Genomic DNA, 24909 nt, shown 5'->3' with positions numbered 1-24909 from the left:
TCCTTCACTCATAACTCTTGGTCCGTACATGGCACAAAGCTCACGATGAATAGCTGCTGCAGAATATCCTTTGGCTGTAAAAAACCTTATGACAGCACGCACTTCACATTTGGCGGGGTTTTCTATTGCAGCACACATTTCAAACTGCCACAAAAACTAAACTAGCGCAGGTACGACGTTCACTCGACCACGGCTTGATGCCGACTGACCTGTTGAGTGCGTGAACGCACAGATGGCGTCGCTACTCCCCTCACAACCCGCACTGTGACCAATCGGAGGTTACTTTCTGAACCGCCCTCGTATAATCAACAACACTTTTCCACTAAAAGCCATGACATTTATAGAATCTAAGCAGTTTCAGTTTTGTTGCTGTACAAACATTGTGGTCTTCTTTTTAATGCAACTGAAAAATATTCTCTCTACATCAGCCAACTGTTACATATTTATATTATGGGCTCTCTCACTCATTATTGATAACGTGCTTATACTAAGCAATTAACATAGAAAATTCTCATAATCGTGGTGAGTGAAGTATCATGCAGATCACATCTTTAATGCTTAGAAATGTTTCCAATCTGCCAACTAGTAACTGCAATCATTCAACACTCATAATACCCAAATTAACATGTTTAATCAAACAACGGAAAATCTGCGCTGGAATGATGACAATATTATGAAAAGGAAAGATTGCTACTCCTCATATAGAGGAGATACTGAATCACAGACATACAACAATGAAAAGAATGCCATACATTTTTTGGTCAAAACATCTCTTTTTATAAAGTAGACAACACACACATTCATGCAAGCACAAGTCAAAGACAAAGACAAAGACAGTGGTCATATGTGTGTGAGTTGTACTTCTGTGAATGTGTGTGTATGTTGTCTACTATAGAAATAGGGCTTTTGGCCAAAACCTCAACTTGTATGGCCATCCTTTTGTTGTGTCTATCTGCGACTCAACATCTCATCTATATGGAAATTAACAGGTCTTTATATGTTATGATATAGTTTATATAAAGAAAATCCTGATTTCTCTTTTTTTTCACCGTGTTCCAGAGATGTCTACAAAAAGCTGGAGAGAAGCAGCAAGTATTATGATAGCTGCACGAACTTCATTCCAGCAAATCCCTAAATCCACTGCCAACTACAAGATCCTTATGCTAAAAAGGGGTAAGACCAGTCCTTTCATGCCAGGAAGTTATGTGTTTCCTGGTGGAGTAGCAGAGTCTTCAGATGGTTCTAAGGAGTGGTTGCAGTTGTATAAAGACAATGGATACACCATCACAGAAGAAAACGCAGGAGGTAGAACACAAAACATGAACATTTCACAATATATCCCAGAGATTCTGCCACTAAAGATTGCAGCTATCAGAGAAACATTTGAAGAAGCAGGAATTCTTTTGTGCAAAAATAAGCATGTCCATTTTCAGTCTCCAGTGCCATACTGGGCTTCATATATTTCAAGCTATGAAACAGAAACCTGGCAGAATAAGGTGAAAAAAGATCCAAGTCAGTTTTTGGACCTGTGTAAACATTTTGAATGTGTTCCAGATATTTGGGCACTTCATCTGTGGAGCAACTGGCTCACACCAACACACAATACACGAAGATTTAATACAACCTTTTTCTTAACAGTCTTAGACCAGATGCCTCCAGCAATATGTGATAAAACTGAAATGGACGAAATGCAGGTATTTTATATAATTTTTTTACTGCTGTAACTTATAGTGTCTGAATTTATTTCCAAAGAGCAGCATAAAGTATTTGCATGTTCTTTATTACCAGTGGTCATCTGTGAGTGAGTTGCTGTCTATGAGCAACATCTGCAAAATATGGTTGCCACCCCCTCAGGTTTATGAACTAGCTAGACTATACAATTTTAATGATGTGGAAACTTTAGTTAATTTTGCACACGAAAGAGTCAAATCTGGATGTCCTTTCTGGATGCCTGTGCACATGAAAACAACAGATGGACTACTCTTCATACTTCCAGGTACTTGTTTTTACATTTTATCTTCAACTGTACTTCCCACATTTGCTAAAACAAATATGTAGCAAGACAGCAATATGAGAACTAGAACAGGTAGAAAAGAAAAGTTACATTTTAGAAAGTTATAAGGTTGTTGATGTAGCCAGCTAAATGTAGAAAACTGCCAGACAGGCCTCATTTGGAAGAAATTATAACTTTCTATACCACCATCTGCAGTTTTGTAGATATAATTTGTAACACTTTAAAAAACATTTTTTTTTTTTTCGTGTGTGTGATTATTGAAAGCAAACCATCAGCAGCTTCTGGAGGATATAAATACTTACTGCTTTTGTTTTCAGTAAGATATTCACTTCTTTGGAGCAGGGGGCAAAATCCTTTACTTTTTCCCTTGTGCATGGATACCTTTTAAGTCTGTCATACTTACAGCGAGAAGGGTCATTGCATGGATAAGGAATCTCACAATTTTATTGTACAATAATATTGCTCCATATTTTTATATAGCTTCAGCACTATTCTACCTTGACCAGTAAATGAAATTAAATTCATCAGGGAGAAAATTGGTTCTTTCACAGTCTAGAAACTGGAGTTTATTTCAGAGGACTGAGCTTAAACTTTCATTCCAGCCACCTTACTTATATGTCATATTAAAAAAAAATAATGGAAATTCCAGGTTGGAGATCAATAATATTATGAAAAGGATAAATTGCTACTCACCATAAAGATAACATGTTGAGTTGCAGACAAGCACAACAAAAACACTGTTACACTTCGAGCCAGGGCCTTCTTCAGAAAAAAAAGAAACACACTCACATTCGTGCAAGTAAACACACCTCATGTGCACATTATTGCTATCTCCAGCCACTGCACCCAGAATGCAGCTTTTGAAATTAAATCATTCTGCTTTTTGCTGTTAAAACATTACTTGTTGCAACTGCAGTTTCAACATGTGGTCTTTTTCAAGCATTCTGAAAACAAAATTTTTAGGTTACTGATGTGGAATGTTGTAACCCTTCCAATAATATACAGGTGTGACATGCTGTGTATGAGCAGTTGCATGTGAATTTATTCTTACTTTGGTGTTATGAAATGTTTCAGAGACAGATCTGCTATGTGGTAGGGATAAATATTTAGTTTTAGCTTCTTCCTCTTTCTGCAGCATTATGTCATCAGTAGCACTGTGACAGCATAATTTTGCACCAAACATTTTGTCAATCATTTGTGCAGGAATTATTGTGGATGACATTTTCAGTGGAAATGGGCTTACAATAGATGCCAAATCTATGAGCACCATTGTTGTTTTTTATAGTCAGATCCAAAACCTTCATAGTGTGTTGTTTTTCTAACTCCATAGTTGAAATTAATGTTGGTGTGCATACTACTGTGTTGTGCTAACATGATGTCAGTACCACTGAGTGATCCTGTAAACAGTACTAATGTGTCATCCATGTATCTATTATAGAATTAAATTTTATTAACTGTGGTGGGTAATTTCTTAAAGAATTGACTTTCAAGATGGTTAACAAAAATGTCAGCTAGTGCACTCATTATACAACTACCCATAGCGATGCCCTTCAGTTGTGAAAAAATTTCATCATTGAACTTGGAATAGTTATAGGAGAGTATTAGACATAATAAGCTAATGATCTTATTAATTTCTTGTACACTGACTTTCTGGTGCTTGAGAAGATTCTGTTCAATGAGATCAATATTGTCTTCAATCAGAATGTTAGTAAATAAATTATCTATATCAAAAGATACAAATTTAGTAGGAAAGGAGATGTCTTTAATTTTGGCTGTTAGTTCAACTGAAGTTTTAACAGTATAGTTTTCTTTAAAATGTAATATTCTTTATATAGTATATCTAATTTTTACTGACTTTACAGGCAAGGCTATCTATATAATTGACAATTGTACAAATCAGGATGCCACTTTTATGGATCTTGGGTTGAGTATGTAAGATACGGACGCACAGGTTCATAACAGAAATTTGTTGTACATCTTTTTGAGAAAATATGAAATCACACTTCTTTACTGTTTTTCTAATTAAGGTACTAAATTTGTTACTTGGATCATTATTTAAATTTACAGCACCATTGGCAGAAAAAAATCATGTACTTTATTAATGTAATTGTCTCGATTGATAAAAACCAAACTGTTCCCTTTATCTGCCTTGAAAGCGATGGCATTGTTCTCAATTAATGTCTTGTTAATTTTGTGAACTGTCTGGTTTTTTGAGCTTGTGTGGTTGTTATTCTCTCTCTCTCTCTCTCTCTCTCTCTCTCTCTCTCTCTCTCTCTCGGTTTATATGAGCAGCAATAATCTTTGCAACTTTAACTGTGGCTCTAGTCTGTTATAAGAGGTAACTAGGCCATGTATAGGGCAGATTGACTGACATTGTTTTTACCAAAAGTGAGATGGAGACTTTAAATATGGATTTACAATGTCTAAGGCAATTTTACAGTTGACAGTTACATTCATAAAGATGCTACCTTTCATATTGGAGGTTAGATTATATTTTAAACCTGAGGATTTTGGTGAAAAGTTATCAACAGTATTCCGGGATTGTTTTGGCTCTGGATTTAGTGGAGTATTGGAAGGGAGTTTCGGGGGCTGTGGCCAATTGAAAAAGGCAGCTAGGTAAGGCCTGGGTGCTATGAGGTGTTGGCACAGTGGAACATTGTGGGAAGGATAGGGACTGGACAATGGTGACCCAAGGCAATTGTAAGACGTCAGCAGATTATATAACTTATGGAGGTTGTGTCTGGTAAGCTCTTCCAGTTGCTGAAGGGAAAAGGATTCAGTTTCAGAAATGTTATGTTTGTTGCAGGGAGTGCCCAATAACAGTATCTTGTGGAGGGTACAGAGTTGGTTCTGTGATACCTCTGTGATGGAGATGTGTTTTAGCAGTACGAGGTTTGTGAGGGACAGGGTCTGGCAGAATCTGAAGAGGTGATGGTGTGATCCAGAGAAAGGAATTTTAGTGAGAAGGGAGGGAAGAGGGAGGGGGGATAGATTCCATGTTTTAGGCAGCATTTAAGGAGTAGGATGTGGGACAGGGTTTCAGCCAGGGAAAGAAATACTTTTTTGAACTGGTGCAGAAAGATGGAGCAGGGTTCTAATTATGCAAAGGTGGCTTTGGGGAAACAGGAAATCATGCAGGAAATTGGCAAATGAAAGCATTAGGTGATTGTGAGGGGAGCTGGATAATAGAAAAGGAAGTGCAAAAATACACACAAATATGTAAAATTGCACAAATACTTTAAAATATGTAAAATTACACACAAACATGCACAAACAGGTAAAAAATGTACCAAAATGTTGGAATAAAGAATAAAACAAATAAGGTATGGGAGTATGTGTTTGTTGGGATAAGTGATGAGAGAGAGAAGGAAGCGGAGCTGGTCAAGGTTCACAAGTTAATGTGGTACAGGGAGGTGTGGAAAATAATGAGTGAAAATATGCAAGAATAAGGAAGGAAATGTGATTGATAGGAATAATTACATTATCAGTGGGAAGAATTTGGGGTATGAGATGCTGCAGCAACAATACGCACAGGCACATAGCTCTGTGTTGTGCATGGATGCGACCACTGATACAGTCACTCTGACTGTTGACACCACTACCCTACACACCAACATCCCTCATGCCCATGATCTTCCTGGCATAGAACACTACTTCCCCCAACATCTTTCAGACTCCAAACCCACAACCTTATTCCTTAGGCACCTTATTAAACTTATACTAGCACTAAACTACCGCTCCTTTGAAGGGAAAGTATGCAAACAAATCCACAGAACAGCCATGAGCACCTGCATGGTAGCCTTCTTTGCCAACCTGTTTATGAGTTATCTAGAGACCTTCCTAGCCTCACAAAACCCCAAACCCCTGGTTGGATTCAGTTTCACTGATGGTATCTTCATGATCTGGACTCAGGGACAAAACACCCTATCATCATTCCTTCAAAACCTTCTCTTGCATCCATTTCACCTGGTCCTCCACAGTGTAACGTGCCACCTTTCTGGATGTTGACTTCCTCTTCTCTGACACCTCTGTCCACATTAAACCCACCCATCATTAACATTACATGCATTTTGATGGCTGCTATCACTTCCACACCAAAAAATCCCTCCAAGGGACAGTGAATTTGCAGTGACAAGAAGTTCCTCACCCCATATGCTGAAGGTCTCACAAAGGCCTTCAAGATGGGCACTATCCCCCAGACTTAGTCAGCGGACAGATTTCCTGTGCAGTATACTCACCCCCCCCCCCCCCCAATCCTTCCAACACCCCCAAGAACCAGCTACAAAGGAGTATCCCCCTTCATCACCAAATACCACCCCAAACTAGAACATCTGAAGTACATCCTTTGTGAAGACTTTGATTATCTATCACCATTACATGTAATGAAGAATTATCCTACCCAAATTCATTCCACCACCCCCCCTCCTAAAGTGGTCTTTCATTGCCCACCGAACCTCCATGACATCCCAGTTCATCTCTATGCCACTTCCAACTGCAATGGCTTACCACAGGAATCATATCCCTGTGCAAGACTGGGATGCAAGACCTACTAGTCCATCCATCCAGCACTTCCTGTTCCAGTCTGGCCTGTCACAGGATTAACCTAATCAATCAGAGACCGGGCCACATGTGAAAGCAGCTGTGTCGTATACCAGTTCTGCTGTAATCATTCCATAGCTTTTTATGTTGATACAACTATGACCCAGCTGTCCATGAGGATGAACAGCCACTGTCGTACTGTGACCAAAAGCAAAGTGGACCACCTTGTGGCACAATATGTAACTGAATATAACATGCTTGATTTCAATGGCTGATTCAAAGACTAGACCATCTGGATCCTCCCTTCCACTACCAGCTTTTTGGAAATGTGCAGATGAAAGTTATCCTTACAACACATTCTCCACTTCTGAAATTACCCCGGTCTCTACATACTGTCCCCACACCCTCCACCCAACAGTTTCTGCCCCTCCTCCCAGTTCATGTCTCCTCACTCTTACTGTGCCCCACTGTCTGCCAATGCACCCACTGGTCCTTTTCCTTTCTCTGCTCCTCTCCTTTTACGCTCCATGTTTCCTCTACCCCTTCCCTCCCTCACAGATTCCCAATGTTGCACCTGGCAGTCTTGTCCTGCCATCATCTAATCCCTGCACACTCCATCAGACAGTGCTCTTCTCTGCTCCCATCTGTACCTTGCTGTCCGTCTCCCTTCCCTACCTCACTCTGGACTGCTGCTTTCATTCAATGTGACAGCTGCATTCTGGGTGCAGCGGCCGGAAACAGTGGCCATGTTTGTGTGAAGTGTGCTTGTTTGTGCGAATGTGTGTGTGTGGTGTTATTTCTGAAGATGGCTTTGACTGGAAGCTCAGTGTGTAACAGAGTTTTTGTTGTGCTTGTCTGCAACCCAGAGTGTCACCTTTATGCTGAGTATCAATCTATTATTTTTATAATATTATTCATATTAAAAGCACATTGTTAGTGGTCCCCATTTATTGACATACTTATCAGAGAACGTTTTGGAAAATGTGGAATGAATGCTGTAGTTTGCTGTTTATTTATTGACAATGGTTTCAAGTTTTCAATTATTTATCACAGTGCTTCAAAAGATCTACAGGTTACAGTGTGTCTGATGTTGGTACTTAAGTGTCTCGTTTCTGGAAAAATAATCTTGATGAAGGAAATATATCATAAGCTGAGAAAAAGAAACAAAGAAAGAAGAAAAGAAAAGGAAATATCAAGTTAATGTTTATCATTTGTTGTTCTGACACAAAGATTTTATGTGGTATAGTGTATGACATTGTGGAATATCGATATGAATTAGGACAGATTGCCATTGACCACATAGAGAAGGAGATGTGTATTGTGTTTCTTCCTCTGATGATGGAGTTTGTCTGATAGCTAAATAACATCCCACAGTCTACTTTTAAATGTGCCTGTCCATCATTCCATGCCTTCTCTATGTGGTGAGTAGCAATCTATACAGATTCATATTGTTGTTGTTATTTCATCCCAGATTTTTAATTTTTAATTTAATCTCTGTTGTAGTGTCACTAATTCTATTCTTAGCATGCCAAGTGAGAAACAGTTGATAGACTTGTGCCAGTACAGTGTGTTTCCTGACTTAATATTGGTGTTTGCCTTTTGACAGAAAGACCTTTACTGCTTTATTCACGGAGCTTATCAAATGAAATACAGGGTGTGGCCAAAAATGGCCTTGCCATAGTAGTAACACCGGTTCCTGTTATATCACCAAAGTGAAGGCTGTCAGGCTTGGGTAGCATTTGGATGGGTGGCCATCCAGTCTACCAAGTGCTGTTGGCAAGTTGGGTGCACTCAGCCCTTGAGAGGCAAATTGAGGAGCTACTTGACTGAGAATTAGTGGCTCTGGTCTTGTAAACTGACAACGGCTGGGAGATCAGTGTGCTGAGCACACACTCCTCCATATCTGCATCCAGTGATGCCTATAGGTTGAGGATGACATGGCGGTCAGTCAGTACTGTTGGGCCTTCTGAGGCCCATTTGGATGGAGTTTTGTTTAGTTTTATATAGGGTTGTAATGGATATAAGTACAGATATTTTTATATGTGATATCTTAATATGTACACACATCAGTCTCCCCACAAACACGTCAAAAACGTAATGACCTGATGTTTTCTGCTTGTCCGTAACTTCACCACTAAGTGGACTGTGCCTGTCAACATAGACTAATCATATTGTGTCCCTGCATTCATACTTCAACACCTGACCTGCTGCTCAGAGGAAAATAAGCATTAACAACTTTCTCTGTCACGTACTTGGAGGTACTAACCAGCCTAAAAACACATAGCTCTAAGAGCTATAATTATTAATCTGAAAATGATGTAAATACTGATGTAAAGTTATTCAGTTCAGCATCCTCAGTCACAAACAGAAATATATATGCTTATACCAGTTACACCCTGTATATGCTACGTACACACTATTCCAAACTTCTTTATACTCTGACATGAGAATTAACAGTCAGCAATACAGTTAAGTTCAAAGTACTATGTGAAGAAGCCTATTGTGTGTGGGGGGTGGGATACCAGATATTACTGCATAGTAGTTAGCTTTATGCAACTGCAGGTGCACCCTATATTTAATGTTTTTCCATCTGTTGTTTGTAAGGTAATGAAAGACATTAGAATCAAGGTAAGTATAAACATGGAAACCAACAAAATAATCAATTCACCTAAACAGATGCAATCAGTTAATCTTTGGAATTATTAAAAGATGGTAGGTTATATCTAATACAACATTCTTAGCCCATAAGCTGTGTGAAATTAAAACCCAAGCTTTTGAGTATCACAACGAGTGTGTCTGTGGCTATTGAACGCTAGAGCTTTAACTTTAATATAATTTAGACACCACAAATTTTCTACTATTAATACGTAAACCTGTCATCAACCCAAAGGTTGGTCTGAACACAACAGTTCTTTACTAGGCAAAGTGCTGTGAGGTGGTATGTTGTTGCCTTCCTCTGACCCTTTGAACCGAGTCAGAGAAGGACTACAGTTTAAAATGGACCCCAGATGGTGGTGCAGTTCAGTATTTTTCACATAAAAAAAATTACCAGAAGCGAAGTGATAGATAAAAATCATACAATTAGCCAGGGATTGAACCTGAGGCCTTTGGATCCATGCTCTGGGACTTTATCAATGAAGGACTGAAGCTCATTTATTAATAGTAACTATTGTGGAATACCCTGTGAACATATCTACCTTTTATATAGACAAGGAATCAGATGAGCATACAGTGCTGAAATTTAGAAGAAACAGTTAGCATACAAACTATTAATCACCAACAGAACCATGAGAACAAAATTGTATGATAAATCAAGAGTAAGGCCAGAATTGCCTCAGACTGCAATTAAATGATCTTCAGTTTTACTTCAACATGACTGATTTCAAGATTTCTAGCCTCATCTTCAGCTGTACCTGAAACAAATACAAGGTATCCGTAATTAAAATTCCAGTTTCAAAATGCTATAGAAAGAGAACCACTGCTCAGAATGACACCAGATTTGAACAGCATATTATTGATGCAAGGGGGAAATACCAAGCAACAAAAAAGTTTTACAAAAATTTTACCAGTCAATGGCACTGTAAATGTCAGCATATGCACACCAACAGATGCACAGCACATGGCTGTTCCTCAGTTTGCATCTGAGATGCCCAAAATGATTGTCTCCATGAAGGATCACACACAGCTAGTAAAACTCTTTTACAAGAACAGTGACCACGTGCTAGTAGCCCTGCAGAAGTTCTGACACTCGAGGATATGAAAAAAGGCATTGGTCCAATGTCTGCTAAGGGTATGGAAAAGATGATTGCAAAATTTGAAAATGCAGTTCCTTTTGAAGTGCTATGTGACTGTGGGAGGAAAACAGTAGATCTCACATTGCAGGAGGTATCAATCAGCGATGTGCTCACATGCAATGCACAGGAAATTTCCAGAACATTGGACATGCTTGTGAGCACAGTGCATAAAATCCTGTGAAACACCCTGCATTGCTATCGATACCACCCATGTTAGGGAGTTGCTTCCTGCTGACCTGCCAGCAAGACAATAATTCGCTCTGGAATTTCTTGCTTACATGGAAGTGGACAATGAATGGCCCATAAGCAACATTCTGCAGACAGACAGAGCCCATTTATATCTCCAAGGACATATCAATGTGCAGAATTGCAGAATATGAGCAATGGAAAATATGCACAGACTTCAACTGATACCACTTCATTCTGCAAAGGTGACTTGTGGTGCAGGTTAATGGCATCCTTTATCATAGGCCCATATTTTTTCGTGGAGGTGACTCCTTTGGGTCCTGCTATCTGTACGTCACTGTGTACAAAATCCCGTGTCAATGTGGGAAAGCTTAAGTTGGCCGTTCTATTCGCACAGTGCATGATAGGTATGTGGAACATCGCCGTCACACGAGGCTACAACAGCCAGAAAAATCGGTGGTAGCAGAACACTGCCTAAATGAGGGACACAAAATGAAATTTCAGGAAACTGTTGTGGTTGCCAACATTTCCGGTTTTTGGAACAGTGTCTATAAAGAGGCAATTGAAATTAGGTTGGCTGATAATTTAATCAACAGAGACAATGGGTTTCCTCTTAGCAAAACATGGAATCCTGTATTATCTCACATCAAAACTGAATGTTCTTCGGTGCGGCCTTGATTGCGATATATCGTTGTCAGCAGTGTTTCACTAAGGGTGGCGCCACCTCCCTGTTTTGGAAGGCAGAAACCGTGATGGGCGGCGCATGTGCCGTGTACTGAACGGTGGCCTATATAGGACGTTGATTTGCAACCTGGCGTCAGTTCTCAGCAGGACTCATCAGCAGAAGCAGCATTTCCTGAAGATGGCGAACAGTTGGATCGCCGAAATATCGAGTCAAGTTGATTTTAGGATCCGGCAGCAAACCCGAAGAGACTTTCAAGACAGATAATTGTTAATAGCTACAATTTCATAGCAGATGGCCGTGTTTACAATGGCAAATGAGAGATGTGTATGCCACTGGATACAAACACAGGTTGCTCTTTATGCCCACGATATGTGAGTCTAGCCATGCAGTGCTTAGATTAAAGTGCGAACTGGTGTGGAATATCTTTACAAACATTATAAATTGGGGTACAGCAATGCGTGAGCTCACACGGCGATTTGAAAGCTAACAAATTCCAACTCCATCATAATCAATGCACAAATTGTTTCAGTTGTATCCAAATCAAAGTCCTCATCTTCAAAGTGGTAATCAACACAGCACTATAATGGTGTGTGAAGGAGTGCTCCATGCACAATATGTGAATTGTTTCTCAGCCACATTGAGCACTTTTTTAAAGTGGCCGAGAAACCAAAGGGTTTGCCCATCCATGTAGTGCCTCCTGCTATCCTCTGGTGCTGTGTGGCTCAATGTCCATGTGCTGCCCTCTATGGAGGCAACTAACTGATTCCACCTATATGTTGAAGTCCACTGGTGGGATATCCTTGTCACTACTATGCAGATATACAATTAAAAAAATGTACCCTTCTTGCCTGATGAGATCATAAATTACTGATTTCATGTTTAGACATTACCTTTGCACCGTCACTCAATCCACTGACATTTGCTGCTACTTTTTCTGTGCAACAGACATTTCGCCTTTATCTAAGAATATAAATTTTGCTTTGACAAATATTCCTTGTACTTTGCTTCAAAAATATTTATTAACTTTCACTAGTAGATAAACAGTACATAAATGAACAGTAAGAAATTCAGCTTCTTTTAAAATTCGAAATTGTGAGAAAATGGAATATTTGAGATTAAGATCCTGTTACAATGAAATCTTTAGAGACAGACCTTTGCAGAAAAATGGGCAAGAAATCAGATGTGACCTTGTTAACAAACCATTCAAGCATTTTAAAGTGATAGCACATAAAACCTAAATCACTATGGCTACACAAATATAACTACTAGTTGGATCAAAAAGTGGAAGGGATACACAAAATAAGTTGTAGGAAATCAGATGCCAGGTTCATTGAAAAGGTTGTGCAGATACAGCTTAAACATAATTAATACTGTTTCTAAAACTTGGAAATAATGTTCAGACACACGGGATCCATCTCAAATTGGATGAAAGAAAAGGATTAAAAAGATAATACACTCTTAAGTCTGTAACTAAATAATTTAATATTTGCAATAATATAACTTTTTTTTTCAGTGCACAAAATTGAACAGAGCAAAAGATTTTAAGAGCACATACCTCAGAAAACATCTGAAACAATTCTGTCACCTCCACTGTATTTTCCCTTACCTTAGGAAATAAAGTTCAGTGTAGATAGTCTTACTAGAAAGTAATACATACAGATGTTCGAGACTAACAATGAATTTGCTGGCAATTAAGTGATCTTCTGTTTTATTTTATTTTAACGATATTATTGAGTCAACTCATCAACCAACATTACTGCTCTCTTCAAGTACTGCTATTTATGAAATAGTACAAAAATTTCATCCACTACTAGACACTTCTGAGCTACATTTCTCTAACATCAGCAATTTGTTGTCCACACATTATGCACAACAAATGCACATCTTAGAGACTTGACTGCAGCTAAATCAGTGTCAAAAATACCCTGATCAATCTTAAGCAGCCTAAATTGCAGATGTGCAGAGCCTCAGTGGAAAATGCCAGCTCATGTGTCCTAGCTGTAAGGTTTCATATGCATGTGTTGATTCAAGACTTTTAGTGCAGCTCTGGATGAAGACATATGCACTGAAGCTTTAAGCATTTTAGATCCCATTTGTTAACATCTTTTCATGCTGGCCATCAACACAACAGGCATCTGATGGTGAGGTTTGTGGGGTGAATAGTTTCTGTTGCAGGTTGCAGATAGCTGAGGACAGTCACTCCCTGTCTTCCACATGTAGAGAAAGACCCACATTGTTAGTTGCTGTTCCAGTTAAGGAGTGGGTAGAACAACATTGCTCCCATTCTAGCCAGTCAACATTAACTCAAAGCCATCAACATTACTATCAAAGACTCGTAGTTTAAGTGAAATAAGTCGTGTGCTAAATGCCACATGTAGCTCAGCAGATGCAACTACGTCCATTTTTCTAAATTCTAATTTCCTTGTCCTGTACAAGCTGTAGTATACACAAAATAAGTCAGGCTGCCTGGCAGCAGTCTACGTGAGCCATTGGTCTGCAGCCCCAGGTGGCAACACACTGGTTCTTGCCATATCACTGAGGGCTGTACCAACATGAAATTCACCAAACAAGCTGTGCATATGGTGTGTTTATGCTGTTCAAAACTGACATTGTGGTGTCACTGCCAGACACCACACTTGATAGGTGGTAGCCTTTAAATCGGCCGCGGTCCGTTAGTATACGTCGGACCCGCGTGTTGCCACTATCAGTGATTGCAGACCGAGCACCACCACACGACAGGTCTAGAGAGACTTCCTAGCACTCGCCCCAGTTGTACAACTGACTTTGCTAGCGATGGTTCACTGACAAATTACGCTCTCATTTGCCGAGACGATAGTTTAACATAGCCTTCAGCTACATCACTTGCTACGACCTAGTAAGGCGCCATTGCCAGTTACTATGGATCTTGTGAATCATGTACCATCAGACTGATGTTCACCATTAATGGATTAAAGTTAAGTATTCCACCAACTACGTCCATTTTTCTAAATTCTAGTTTCCTTGTCCTGTTCCAGACCTCACGCCAGCCTGCGTGAGCTAAAACGCGTGCCTTTCGGCCTCCTCTAGCAACACGGTGTTGGCTCTCCTGCCAACCAAAACAGACATCAAGGCTGTGGTGTTACTGATAGATAGGGACACCTACAGGCATATTGGGGTGCTACTGATGCAACTTTTCCAGCAGCAGGCTGTCATGCATAGTAAAGAAGTCATACCACTATGGATGCAGGCAACACTTCAAGTGAGGAACAAAAATGTAGCTTGTGTTCTAACATTTTTAGCAGTATCTTCATTGAGAGCTACTAACAGTTTTGGTCTTGATATGTTCACTAGTTATGAGTTCATTATCCAAGACAATATTACCCTGTTGTTTTAAAGCACTCCATATAGGGAGTCGGAACAATTGTGCAAGAACTATAGCAATTATTTGAACTAGGATTAGGTTGGATAACTGACTTCCATGCACACATCTTGCTCAAGCAATAGGCAAGTCTACATTTTAGCAGAACTTGTCCAATCCTGTTTGCCACAAAAGAAGTGATAAAATCACAACATGACAATTTACAGGAGTCAGGGTTAGTCACTCCAATCACATCAAGTTAATGGGCCATGGCAATCATCATTGTTGGTTAACCCTCTGGAGCCATAAGTATATATCACAATTTGAAGGTCACCATTAACTGCTCAGTATCCTATATCACACCTGGTTGGACTACTGGTAAATTTAGCAGGTGGTCACTGTTTTTTCTAAAATAGACCTTTCTGATTCATACCAGACACCTAGATGCCAGAACAGCAGGTATGCTAGTGATAAACATGTGTGTTGGATTAAACCATTACAACTGATTACCATTCAACATCGCAAGTGCGTGTATGATTTTCCAACAGTATTTGCAACATCACGTGCACATTATTCCATGATGCATTAACTACTTACAAGGGAAATTACCCACCACACAACCCTCAGATTTAGTGGTAAAATGACCCAACGGATAGCCTGTCAAAAACTGAACACAGATCAAGCGTGAAAAAAGGAAGAAGGTGTACTGAACTGTGAAAAAAGAAGTAAAATAAAAACAGTGATTGGTCCAAGCTCATGATGTGCAACACTGAGTGCACTGCAAGAATCACGGTGTTGTGGTTGTGTGGTCACAGTGTTGGATTGCAAAGCAGGAGATATGTGTTTATATCCCCCTCATGGCCCTCCACCCCCACCCCCTTTCTTCACAAAATTATGAGTTTTCTATCTGATCACTGACCTGTCTGTTCTCCTTCTGTAATCTTGGCAATTATCATACTACACATTGGTTATAGAATATGAGTCTTGTGGTAAGAATATATTACCATCACAAGTAAAGGTGATGAATAGTGAGAGCAGGCGAGATGTCGCATAGACCTCTCACAGAAATAAAAGCAACAAATAAAGGGGTGTGAACTATGTTACAACAAAGGAATTCATGAGTCAAAACTTCCAAAATGGAATGCGAATGAGGGCGATTTGAACATGGATCTCCTCTTCGCAGCCCAACACCATGACCACATAATTACTATGCCTTTGTTACTCAAGCTTGTGCAATGTTGCACATCATGAGCTTGGACCATTCACTGTTTCGATTTTGCTTTCTTTTTCACAGTTCAGTTCAGTTCACCTTCTTCCTGTTTTTATGCTTGATGTGTGCTCAGTTTTTGATGGGCTATCCTCTGGGTTATCTTACCACTCAATCTGAGGATGTTGTGATGGGGAGTTTATCTTGTTAGGTGACATAATCATGATAAGAGCCATCAAGGGGCAACACCTAGCCAAAGTATATGAATTGGTTGATAGGCTCCAGAATGGCTGCATTTAGGGGAGGGCAACTGGGGCTACAGCCCAGGGGCCTACACAAGAGAGGATCCCCCCACAACACACACATATTCTAATGAAAAAAAAAAAAAACTCTTTATTCATTTGACCTACACCACTGCATTAATACTACAGCTACTTCATCAATTTTTATATTAATACGACTAATAAAGTTTTATTTTACAAACTGTGTAAAGAAAAGATAGATTGCTATTTACCATAAAGATGACACATTAAGTTGCAGACAGGCACAACTAAAAAGACACTTACACATAGCTTTTAGCCACAGCCTTTGTCAGAAAAGGAAACACACACCAGATCCCAGTCCGAGCTGCTGGAGATGGCAGTTGTGTCAATGACGTGTGCTTGCTTGTGTGAATAAGTGTGTGTGTGTGTGTGTGTGTGTGTGTGTGTGTGTGTGTGTGTGTGTGTGTGTGTTTTATTGATATACCAACCTGGAATTTCCATTGTTTCGTTTTTCATTTTATAGTTTATTGTAAGTGTGACTCAGATCAGATGAAAAAACTATTTAACTACAGTTGTCTAACTAATGTACTCCATAAACCTTTAGTATGCCAAGTAGCCCTGATAAGCAGGCACCATTTTCCACTGACATTTCCATGAGTATGCCAGTGGCAAATTGGTATAGTACTCTACTCCCAGCTCGAAGGTATTGTGGAAAGGAATATGAAACTACTTTGTAGATATGCAAATAATTATTTTTTTGAACCAATTGAATTCAAACCATTATTCATGTATCTTACTGCATAAAATAAATACAAAATAAATTATTTCTTTAATAATCCAAGAATATCAGTTGATCAAATATTATTATTTATATGTGTCCATCATTTTATAATGAGAGAAAAAAATCACAATGAGGAATCAAACACTGAATGCCTGTCTATACCTGCTTTTCGCCATTTATGCCTGTACGTTCAGTTGTGGCATTAAGTGTCTGCCTTGTGGTGTGCTTGTAGCAGTGAATGCCCAAAATCTGAGACCTTCACATTGCATTGTTTTAAGTCTAAGAGTCTATGAACATTGTGCAACCAATCACGTCCTTCCAAATTTGTATGGACACACTTAAGTATTTTCATATTCATATTGTGGTCTCTAATATAAATCCCATAATGGAACAGGTTTTAGTACACAGCTTTTATATTCTTTTCATTTTCTATGTGCACTCACAACACCTTTGTGTGTTCTCGCAATCTCACATATATCATCTTGTTTAATTTTGCTAATTTTTGGTCTCTGCTCAGTTATTGATTTTCCCCAACTATTTCTGTACTGGTTAATGGCTTTCCTTTTGCATTTGCATGTTTTCTTAATGGCCAATATTAATGTTTGTTTTATGGTGGAATCATGGGTGATCATTGCTAAACTCTTGAGTATTCACTAGTGGTTCCCAGAAGAGGAAATTGCAGGCAGCATGTGAGAAGAAAACTGAAGAAACTTTAGATAAAATACCCAAATTTACCAATTATTTTATCATGTCAACCAAGCAAGAAGTCCATAAGATCCTAAAAACATGAGAGGACATTAGACAGTAAATGGGTATTTGGTGTATAGTATTCAATATAATGCAGCTGTTGCATCAGGTGGCATCACAGAATTATTGAAAATTTGTAATAAGAGCAAGCAGAATTATTGCAGGAAAAAAAAGACAGACAGTTTTATGTATTGAAAAAGCTTAGCAGTATTGCTGGTCTTGTCAAGCTGAAGCTGTGAAAGCCATGGTCAATGGTTATTCTGAAATCAAAGCAGCTCTAATAAGCATATCTTCCAATATAGAGCAAGAAGGCATTGTGATAAGTGATGCAATACATTTTTTTTGGAAATGTGACTGGCCTCAAAACTACTTTATTTGCCTTTTTTTGGAGCAATTCAATGCTACAAACAAGAGTTGCAGGACTCGAAAATGATTGTAGAATCTCTCAGCTGTACATTGTGATCATTGAAACCATTCATTGATTCCAAGAGAGACAAGTTTGCTAAATACAAAGCAGCAGCTAAAGGATTATCAAATACTGACCAGTACATAAAATAATGCAGCAGAACAAGAAATGTGAGGTTGAATCTGCTCAATAATATGAAAGCAAATGAGGCTAATGCTACCCTGTCACCAGAAGAGATATTTAAAGTGTCATGGTTTAGCCCAATGATTGATCTGCTGTGTGTTTCTCTCACTGAAAGATTTCATGCATACAGTGTTGTCCATTCAAGGTTTGGATTTCTGAATCATTTAGAGGTCATGGATGCTGCAAATTTGTATGCTGCTGCAGAAGAATTGGTAAAAGTTTACAAAGACAATTTAGAACATCGTCAATATATTTTTATGAAAAGGAGTATCAAAAAGACCAATTTAAAGAGCTGTTCTACTATCAAATTCTTGACAGTCAATATTTCAGAGCTACATTCCCAAACATTGAAATTACACAGAGAACATACTTGGTTTTGATGGGCTCAAATTGCACTGGAGAATTTTCAAACATGAAAATTGTATAAAATGGGCTGAGAACAACAATGAAGCAAAACTGCATATCAGAATTGTCACTACTCAGCATTGAGAGTGTTTTACTCCAGAAGGTGGATTTCAGTAAAATCACCAATAATTTTTCATTGACAAAAGCTCAGTATGTCATATCAGAAGGTGGATTTCAATAAAATCACTAATAATTTTTCATTGAAAAAAGCTCAGTATGTCATAATTTGATTTATTTCTTGTATTTTATTTTGTACATTTTATTATTTTTCTCATAATAAATTATTAAAACAGTCAAGAGACAAAATTATTTAATTGAAACAAATGATTGTAGCGCCATCATAAGTTGCATTAAGAAGTATCTTTTTTATTTCTTGGTGGTGACTAGTTCTGGACACCTATGTCCATTCAGTGTCTCTCCTACATGGTCTGTTTACTGTTGTTGAGTCGACAATAGTGCCACTTTGATCATCACTGTGGGGGCAAACTCTTTTCATAGGCTTTCATCTGTATTGTCACACTTACAATATGGATGGTTTGAAAACGGCGATAGGTGTCCAAAACTAGTCACCATCAAGAAATAAAAAAAGATTTTCTTAATGCTACTTATGTTGTTGTGTTGTTGTGGTCTTCAGTACTGAGACTGGTTTGATGCAGCTCTCCATGCTACTCTATCCTGTGCAAGCTTCTTCATCTCCCAGTACCTACTGCAACCTACATCCTTCTGAATCTGCTTAGTGTATTGATCTCTTGGTCTCCCTCTACGATTTTTACCCTCCACGCTGCCCTCCAATGCTAAATTTGTGATCCCTTGATGCCTCAAAACATGTCCTACCAACCGATCCCTTCTTCTAGTCAAGTTGTGCCACAAACTTCTCTTCTCCCCGATCCTGTTCAATACCTCCTCATTAGTTACGTGATCTACCCACCTTATCTTCAGCATTCTTCTGTAGCACCACATTTCGAAAGCTTCTATTCTCTTCTTGTCCAAACTGGTTATCGTCCATGTTTCACTTCCATACATGGCTACACTCCATACAAATACTTTCAGAAACGACTTCCTGACACTTAAATCTATACTCGATGTTAACAAATTTCTCTTCCTCAGAAACGATTTCCTTGCCATTGCCAGTCTACATTTTATATCCTCTCTACATCGACCATCATCAGTATCAGTTATTTTACTCCCTAAATAGCAAAACTCCTTTACTACTTTAAGTGTCTCATTACATAATCTAATCCCCTCAGCATCACCCGATTTAATTTGACTACATTCCATTATCCTTGTTTTGCTTTTGTTGATGTTCATCTTATATCCTCCTTTCAAGACACTGTCCATTCCGTTCAACTGCTCTTCCAAGTCCTTTGCTGTCTCTGACAGAATTACAATGTCATCGGCGAACCTCAAAGTTTTTACTTCTTCTCCATGAATTTTAATACCTACTCCGAATTTTTCTTTTGTTTCCTTTACTGCTTGCTCAATATACAGATTGAATAACATCGGGGAGAGGCTACAACCCTGTCTCACTCCTTTCCCAACCACTGCTTCCCTTTCATGCCCCTCGACTCTTATAACTGCCATCTGGTTTCTGTACAAATTGTAAATAGCCTTTCGCTCCCTGTATTTTACCCCTGCCACCTTCAGAATTTGAAAGAGAGTATTCCAGTTAATGTTGTCAAAAGCTTTCTCTAAGTCTACAAATGCTAGAAACGTAGGTTTGCCTTTTCTTAATCTTTCTTCTAAGGTAAGTCGTAAGGTTAGTATTGCCTCACGTGTTCCAACATTTCTACGGAATCCAAACTCATCTTCCCCGAGGTCCGCTTCTACTAGTTTTTCCATTCGTCTGTAAAGAATTCGCGTTAGTATTTTGCAGCTGTGACTTATTAAACTGATAGTTCGGTAATTTTCACATCTGTGAATACCTGCTTTCTTTGGGATTGGAATTATTATATTCTTCTTGAAGTCTGTGGGTATTTCTCCTGTCTCATACATCTTGCTCACCAGATGGTAGAGTTTTGTCAGGACTGGCTCTCCCAAGGCCATCAGTAGTTCTAATGGAATGTTGTCTACTCCCGGGGCCTTGTTTCGACTCAGGTCTTTCAGTGCTCTGTCAAACTCTTCACGCAGTATCTTATCTCCCATTTCATCTTCATCTACATCCTCTTCCATTTCCATAATATTGTCCTCAAGTACATCGCCCTTGTATAAACCCTCTATATACTTCTTCCACCTTTCTGCCTTCCCTTCTTTGCTTAGAACTGGGTTGCCATCTGAGCTCTTGATATTCATACAAGTGGTTCTCTTCTCTCCAAAGGTCTCTTTAATTTCCCTGTAGGCAGTATCTATCTTACCTCTAGTGAGACAAGCCTCTACATCCTTACATTTGTCCTCTAGCCATCCCTGCTTAGCCATTTTGCACTTCCTGACGATCTCATTTTTGAGACGTTTGTATTCCTTTTTGCCTGTTTCATTTACTGCATTTTTATATTTTCTCCTTTCATCAATTAAATTCAATATTTCTTCTGTTACCCAAGGATTTCTATTAGCCCTCGTCTTTTTACCTACTTGATCCTCTGCTGCCTTCACTACTTCATCCCTCAGACCTACCCATTCTTCTTCTACTGTGTTTCTTTCCCCCATTCCTGTCAATTGTTCCCTTATGCTCTCCCTCAAACTCTGTACAACCTCTGGTTCTTTCAGTTTATCCAGGTCCCGTCTCCTTAAATTCCCACCTTTTTGCAGTTTCTTCAGTTTCAATCTGCAGTTCATAACCAATATATTGTGGTCAGAATCCACATCTGCCCCTGGAAATGTCTTACAGTTTAAAACCTGGTTCCTAAATCTCTGTCTTACCATTATATAATCTATCTGATACCTTTTACTATCTCCAGGATTCTTCCAGGTATACAACCTTCCTTTATGATTCTTGAACCAAGTGTTAGCTATGATTAAGTCATGCTCTGTGCAAAATTCTACAAGGCGGCTTCCTCTTTCATTTCTTCCCCCCAATCCATATTCACCTACTATGTTTCCTTCTCTCCCTTTTCCTACTGACGAATTCCAGTCACCCATGACTATTAAATTTTCATCTCCCTTCACTACCTGAATAATTTCTTTTATCTCGTCATACATTTCATCAATTTCTTCATCATCTGCAGAGCTAGTTGGCATATAAACTTGTACTACTGTAGTAGGCATGGGCTTTGTGTCTATCTTGGCCACAATAATGTGTTCACTATGCTGTTTGTAGTAGCTAACCCGCACTCCTATTTTTTTATTCATTATTAAACCTACTCCTGCATTACCCCTATTTGATTTTGTATTTATAACCCTGTAATCATCTGACCAAAAGTCTTGTTCCTCCTGCCACCGAACTTCACTAATTCCCACTATATCTAACTTTAACCTATACATTTCCCTTTTTAAATTTTCTAACCTACCTGCCCGATTAAGGGATCTGACATTCCACACTCCGATCCGTAGAATGCCAGTTTTCTTTCTCCTGATAACGACAGAGTTATAATCATTTATTTCAATTATAAAACAAGTCGTGGACCTATTTTTCCCCTGCAGCATGCTACAAGTTCATAAAAATTATTTAACCTATTTAAAAAATGATATGGGTCTCCATTCCTTTGTTGGCCCAGCACCTCCACACCTCTAAATCGGGCCCTGGGTTCCAGGCTGATGGTATTAAATGCACTTTCTTTGAACCTACTGTCAAATACTTGGGACATGTATTAAACAAAGATGATCTTCGACCAATGGAAGTTCCCTGGAATCTTGAATAACTCCAAGCTATTCTCAGGAAAACTGATTAAATAAAATTCATACTCATAGCAGTCCACATATGTCATCCACTAAATCATTTGCTAAAAAAAGGGCACTAAATCTGTATGTTCTCAAGTCTGTCCAAGAAGCCTTTACTACTTTAAGACTGCTTCAAATCCACTCTATGTTATAGACTTTTATACCCCAAAAATGCATTATATAGGCCTCAGAGGCACTGCAGTATGATACTGATGTTGTGCTGTCACATACAGACACTGATGGGACAGAGCATCCTATAACATTCATGTCCGAAATTTTCTCCCTGGTGCAGAGCAGCTATTAAACTGTTCACATATAGAGAAAGAAGCCTTTGCCATAATTTATGGGATAATAAAGTTCCACATATTTCAGTGTAGTACCATGTTCCATTTACTATCAGTCCACAGGCTGCTGATCACCCTGTTTCATCTAAAATCAAAACTCCAGTGTGAACAGCACAGTGGCTTCAGAGATGGCTCGTTCTGAGCAGTTGTAATTATGACATTTGTTACAGGCCCATCTCATGATGTGCCAACTATGATACCTTATTCTGTCTGCTGATGGAGCCCAGTGTGGAATTCAATAAGGAGGAGGTTGTTTACTTTGTCATCAATGAAAACATAAGGCATACCCTTAGTGAGAGCAACACACACAGATCTGCTTCTTTGCAGGGTGTAATTACCAGTTCAGCTGAGTTGCCCAGATCATACTTTCAGAGGCTCAGATGCTGCTTTTAAAACTTATTTCTCCTTGCCTTACTGCTGCTGCTGCCAATGAAGCAGAGCGCAGAGTCGTCAAGCCACACGTTTTGAGTTCATATCCCCTGCCTGCTGCATTGTTAGTACTGGCAAATGACTCATATGAATGGTGTGTAAAAACATCATGTTTACTAGCTGCAGATAGATGCACAGCTAAAATGAACAGTCTAACACTGTAGTGCATGCCTGCAAAATCAGTCTGTCCAAACACAGTGTTTGCTGCCACGGCCCACTCCGGAACACCCATGAGAAGAGGCACATCTAGACTTTGCCAGACTGTTCAAAGGCATAATACGGCTTCTGATGGTAGACCCTATCTACATTTTTCTCTTGTGGCCTGGATATCATCCACAACCACTGCTGCAACAATCTGGGCTCCGTCTAATACTTTTGAAATGGAAGATGTGCCACATAGGATAGTCTCCAACTTTGTCTTGAGTTTGGAACATCAGGATTCCACCAGTTTTGACAACATAACTGAACTGTTCATCTCACCATCACTCCCTAACATCTGGCATCAAACTTGGAAATTCAGCTCCCGGTAGGGACTCTCAAACTTCAGGTGCAAACACCATGCTAACAGCACTCTCCGAGGGGGCCATTTCCTGTTTCCTGGCATCTTATAGGTCCACTCTGATTGGCAGTCAATGCCTGGCTGTATTATGACATGGGTGATGTGCATGAGCATTAATGACCTGTCGCACCCAGCATTATGAACTCAACCTGACCAAGTGCACCCTTATTATCGCTCAGGCTCCCTTGTCTGGACTCACAAATTCAGTAGAAAACCAGGGTGGATGGCAGGCATTATTGTTAGCCGTAATGGGCATCACATGTATGATGTCATGGTCAGAGCAAATGAGCTGTGTTGTCATAAAAATCAGCTTTGGCTCAACCAGTACAGTGCCATGGCCCCCTGCTATGCCAACTCTGTGAAAATGTAGCTCTGGATTTGGTCCCATACCCAATACCACACTGAGACATCAACAGAGGCCTTATGGGTCATTTAAAGGGCAGAGGAGTACTGTATTTCCACCAAGTAGTGAGAAGGATATCCCACCAGCAGGCAGTGAAGGTGGAAGTGGCATCGATTAGTTGCCTCAACAGGGTGCAGAGCATGGTACTGAGATGAGCAGCAGCAGGAGGTATGATGTAGATGAGAAATTCCTTTGGTTTCTGGCCACTTAAAATAAGTGTGCAATGCAACCGAGAAACCATTCCGCATACTGTATATGAAACGCTCCTGCATGCACCATTATAATATTGTGTTGACTACCACACTACAGACTTGAATTTTGATTAGGATATAACTGAAATTATTTGTACGTAATCTACAATGGACTTGGCATCTTTTCTAGAATTTATCAGCTTGCAACTTCCTGGGTGAACTAATGCCTTTGCCTAGCTTGTACTGTTTGTGAAAGTGTTCCACATCAGTTTGAACTTCACTCTGACTATCAAATAACAGAACTTGTCTATCATGCACATAAAGAACAATATGTGTTTGTATCCAGTGTGTCGCAAAACTCTTCATTTGTTATTGCACAACAAAGAAGATTGCTGACATCTGCCGTAAACTTGTGGCTGTTTAAAGTGATGTGATATAACATCAAAAAATGGTAAATTAGTGTATATTGGTTACAGAGGAGGATATAAAATGTAGACTGGCAATGGCAAGGAATGCGTTTCTGAAGAAGAGAAATTTGTTAACACTGAGTATAGATTTAAGTCTCGGGAATTCTTTTCTGAAAGTATTTGTATGGAGTGTAGCCATGTATGGAAGTGAAACATGGA

The 24909-nt window shown here is 39.2% G+C and overlaps 1 protein-coding gene across 3 annotated transcripts in view; it reads left to right on the top strand.

Moving 5' to 3' along the window:
* LOC124798008 (acyl-coenzyme A diphosphatase NUDT19) overlaps positions 1-24909 on the top strand; it is a 100543-nt gene that overhangs the window by 62154 nt on the left and 13480 nt on the right. For all 3 annotated transcript variants that reach the window (XM_047261205.1, XM_047261204.1, XM_047261206.1), the window contains 2 exons: positions 1060-1694; positions 1789-1996. In XM_047261205.1, the coding sequence (XP_047117161.1) occupies positions 1062-1694; positions 1789-1996 (841 nt within the window). In that variant the 5' untranslated portion in view covers positions 1060-1061. The remainder of the gene's footprint in view (positions 1-1059; positions 1695-1788; positions 1997-24909) is intronic.

This window comes from Schistocerca piceifrons, chromosome 5 (assembly GCF_021461385.2).
Source record: "Schistocerca piceifrons isolate TAMUIC-IGC-003096 chromosome 5, iqSchPice1.1, whole genome shotgun sequence".
NCBI lineage: Eukaryota > Metazoa > Arthropoda > Insecta > Orthoptera > Acrididae > Schistocerca > Schistocerca piceifrons.
Note: the sequence above shows the minus strand (reverse complement) of the source record. Positions and strands in the feature narration are given on the sequence as shown.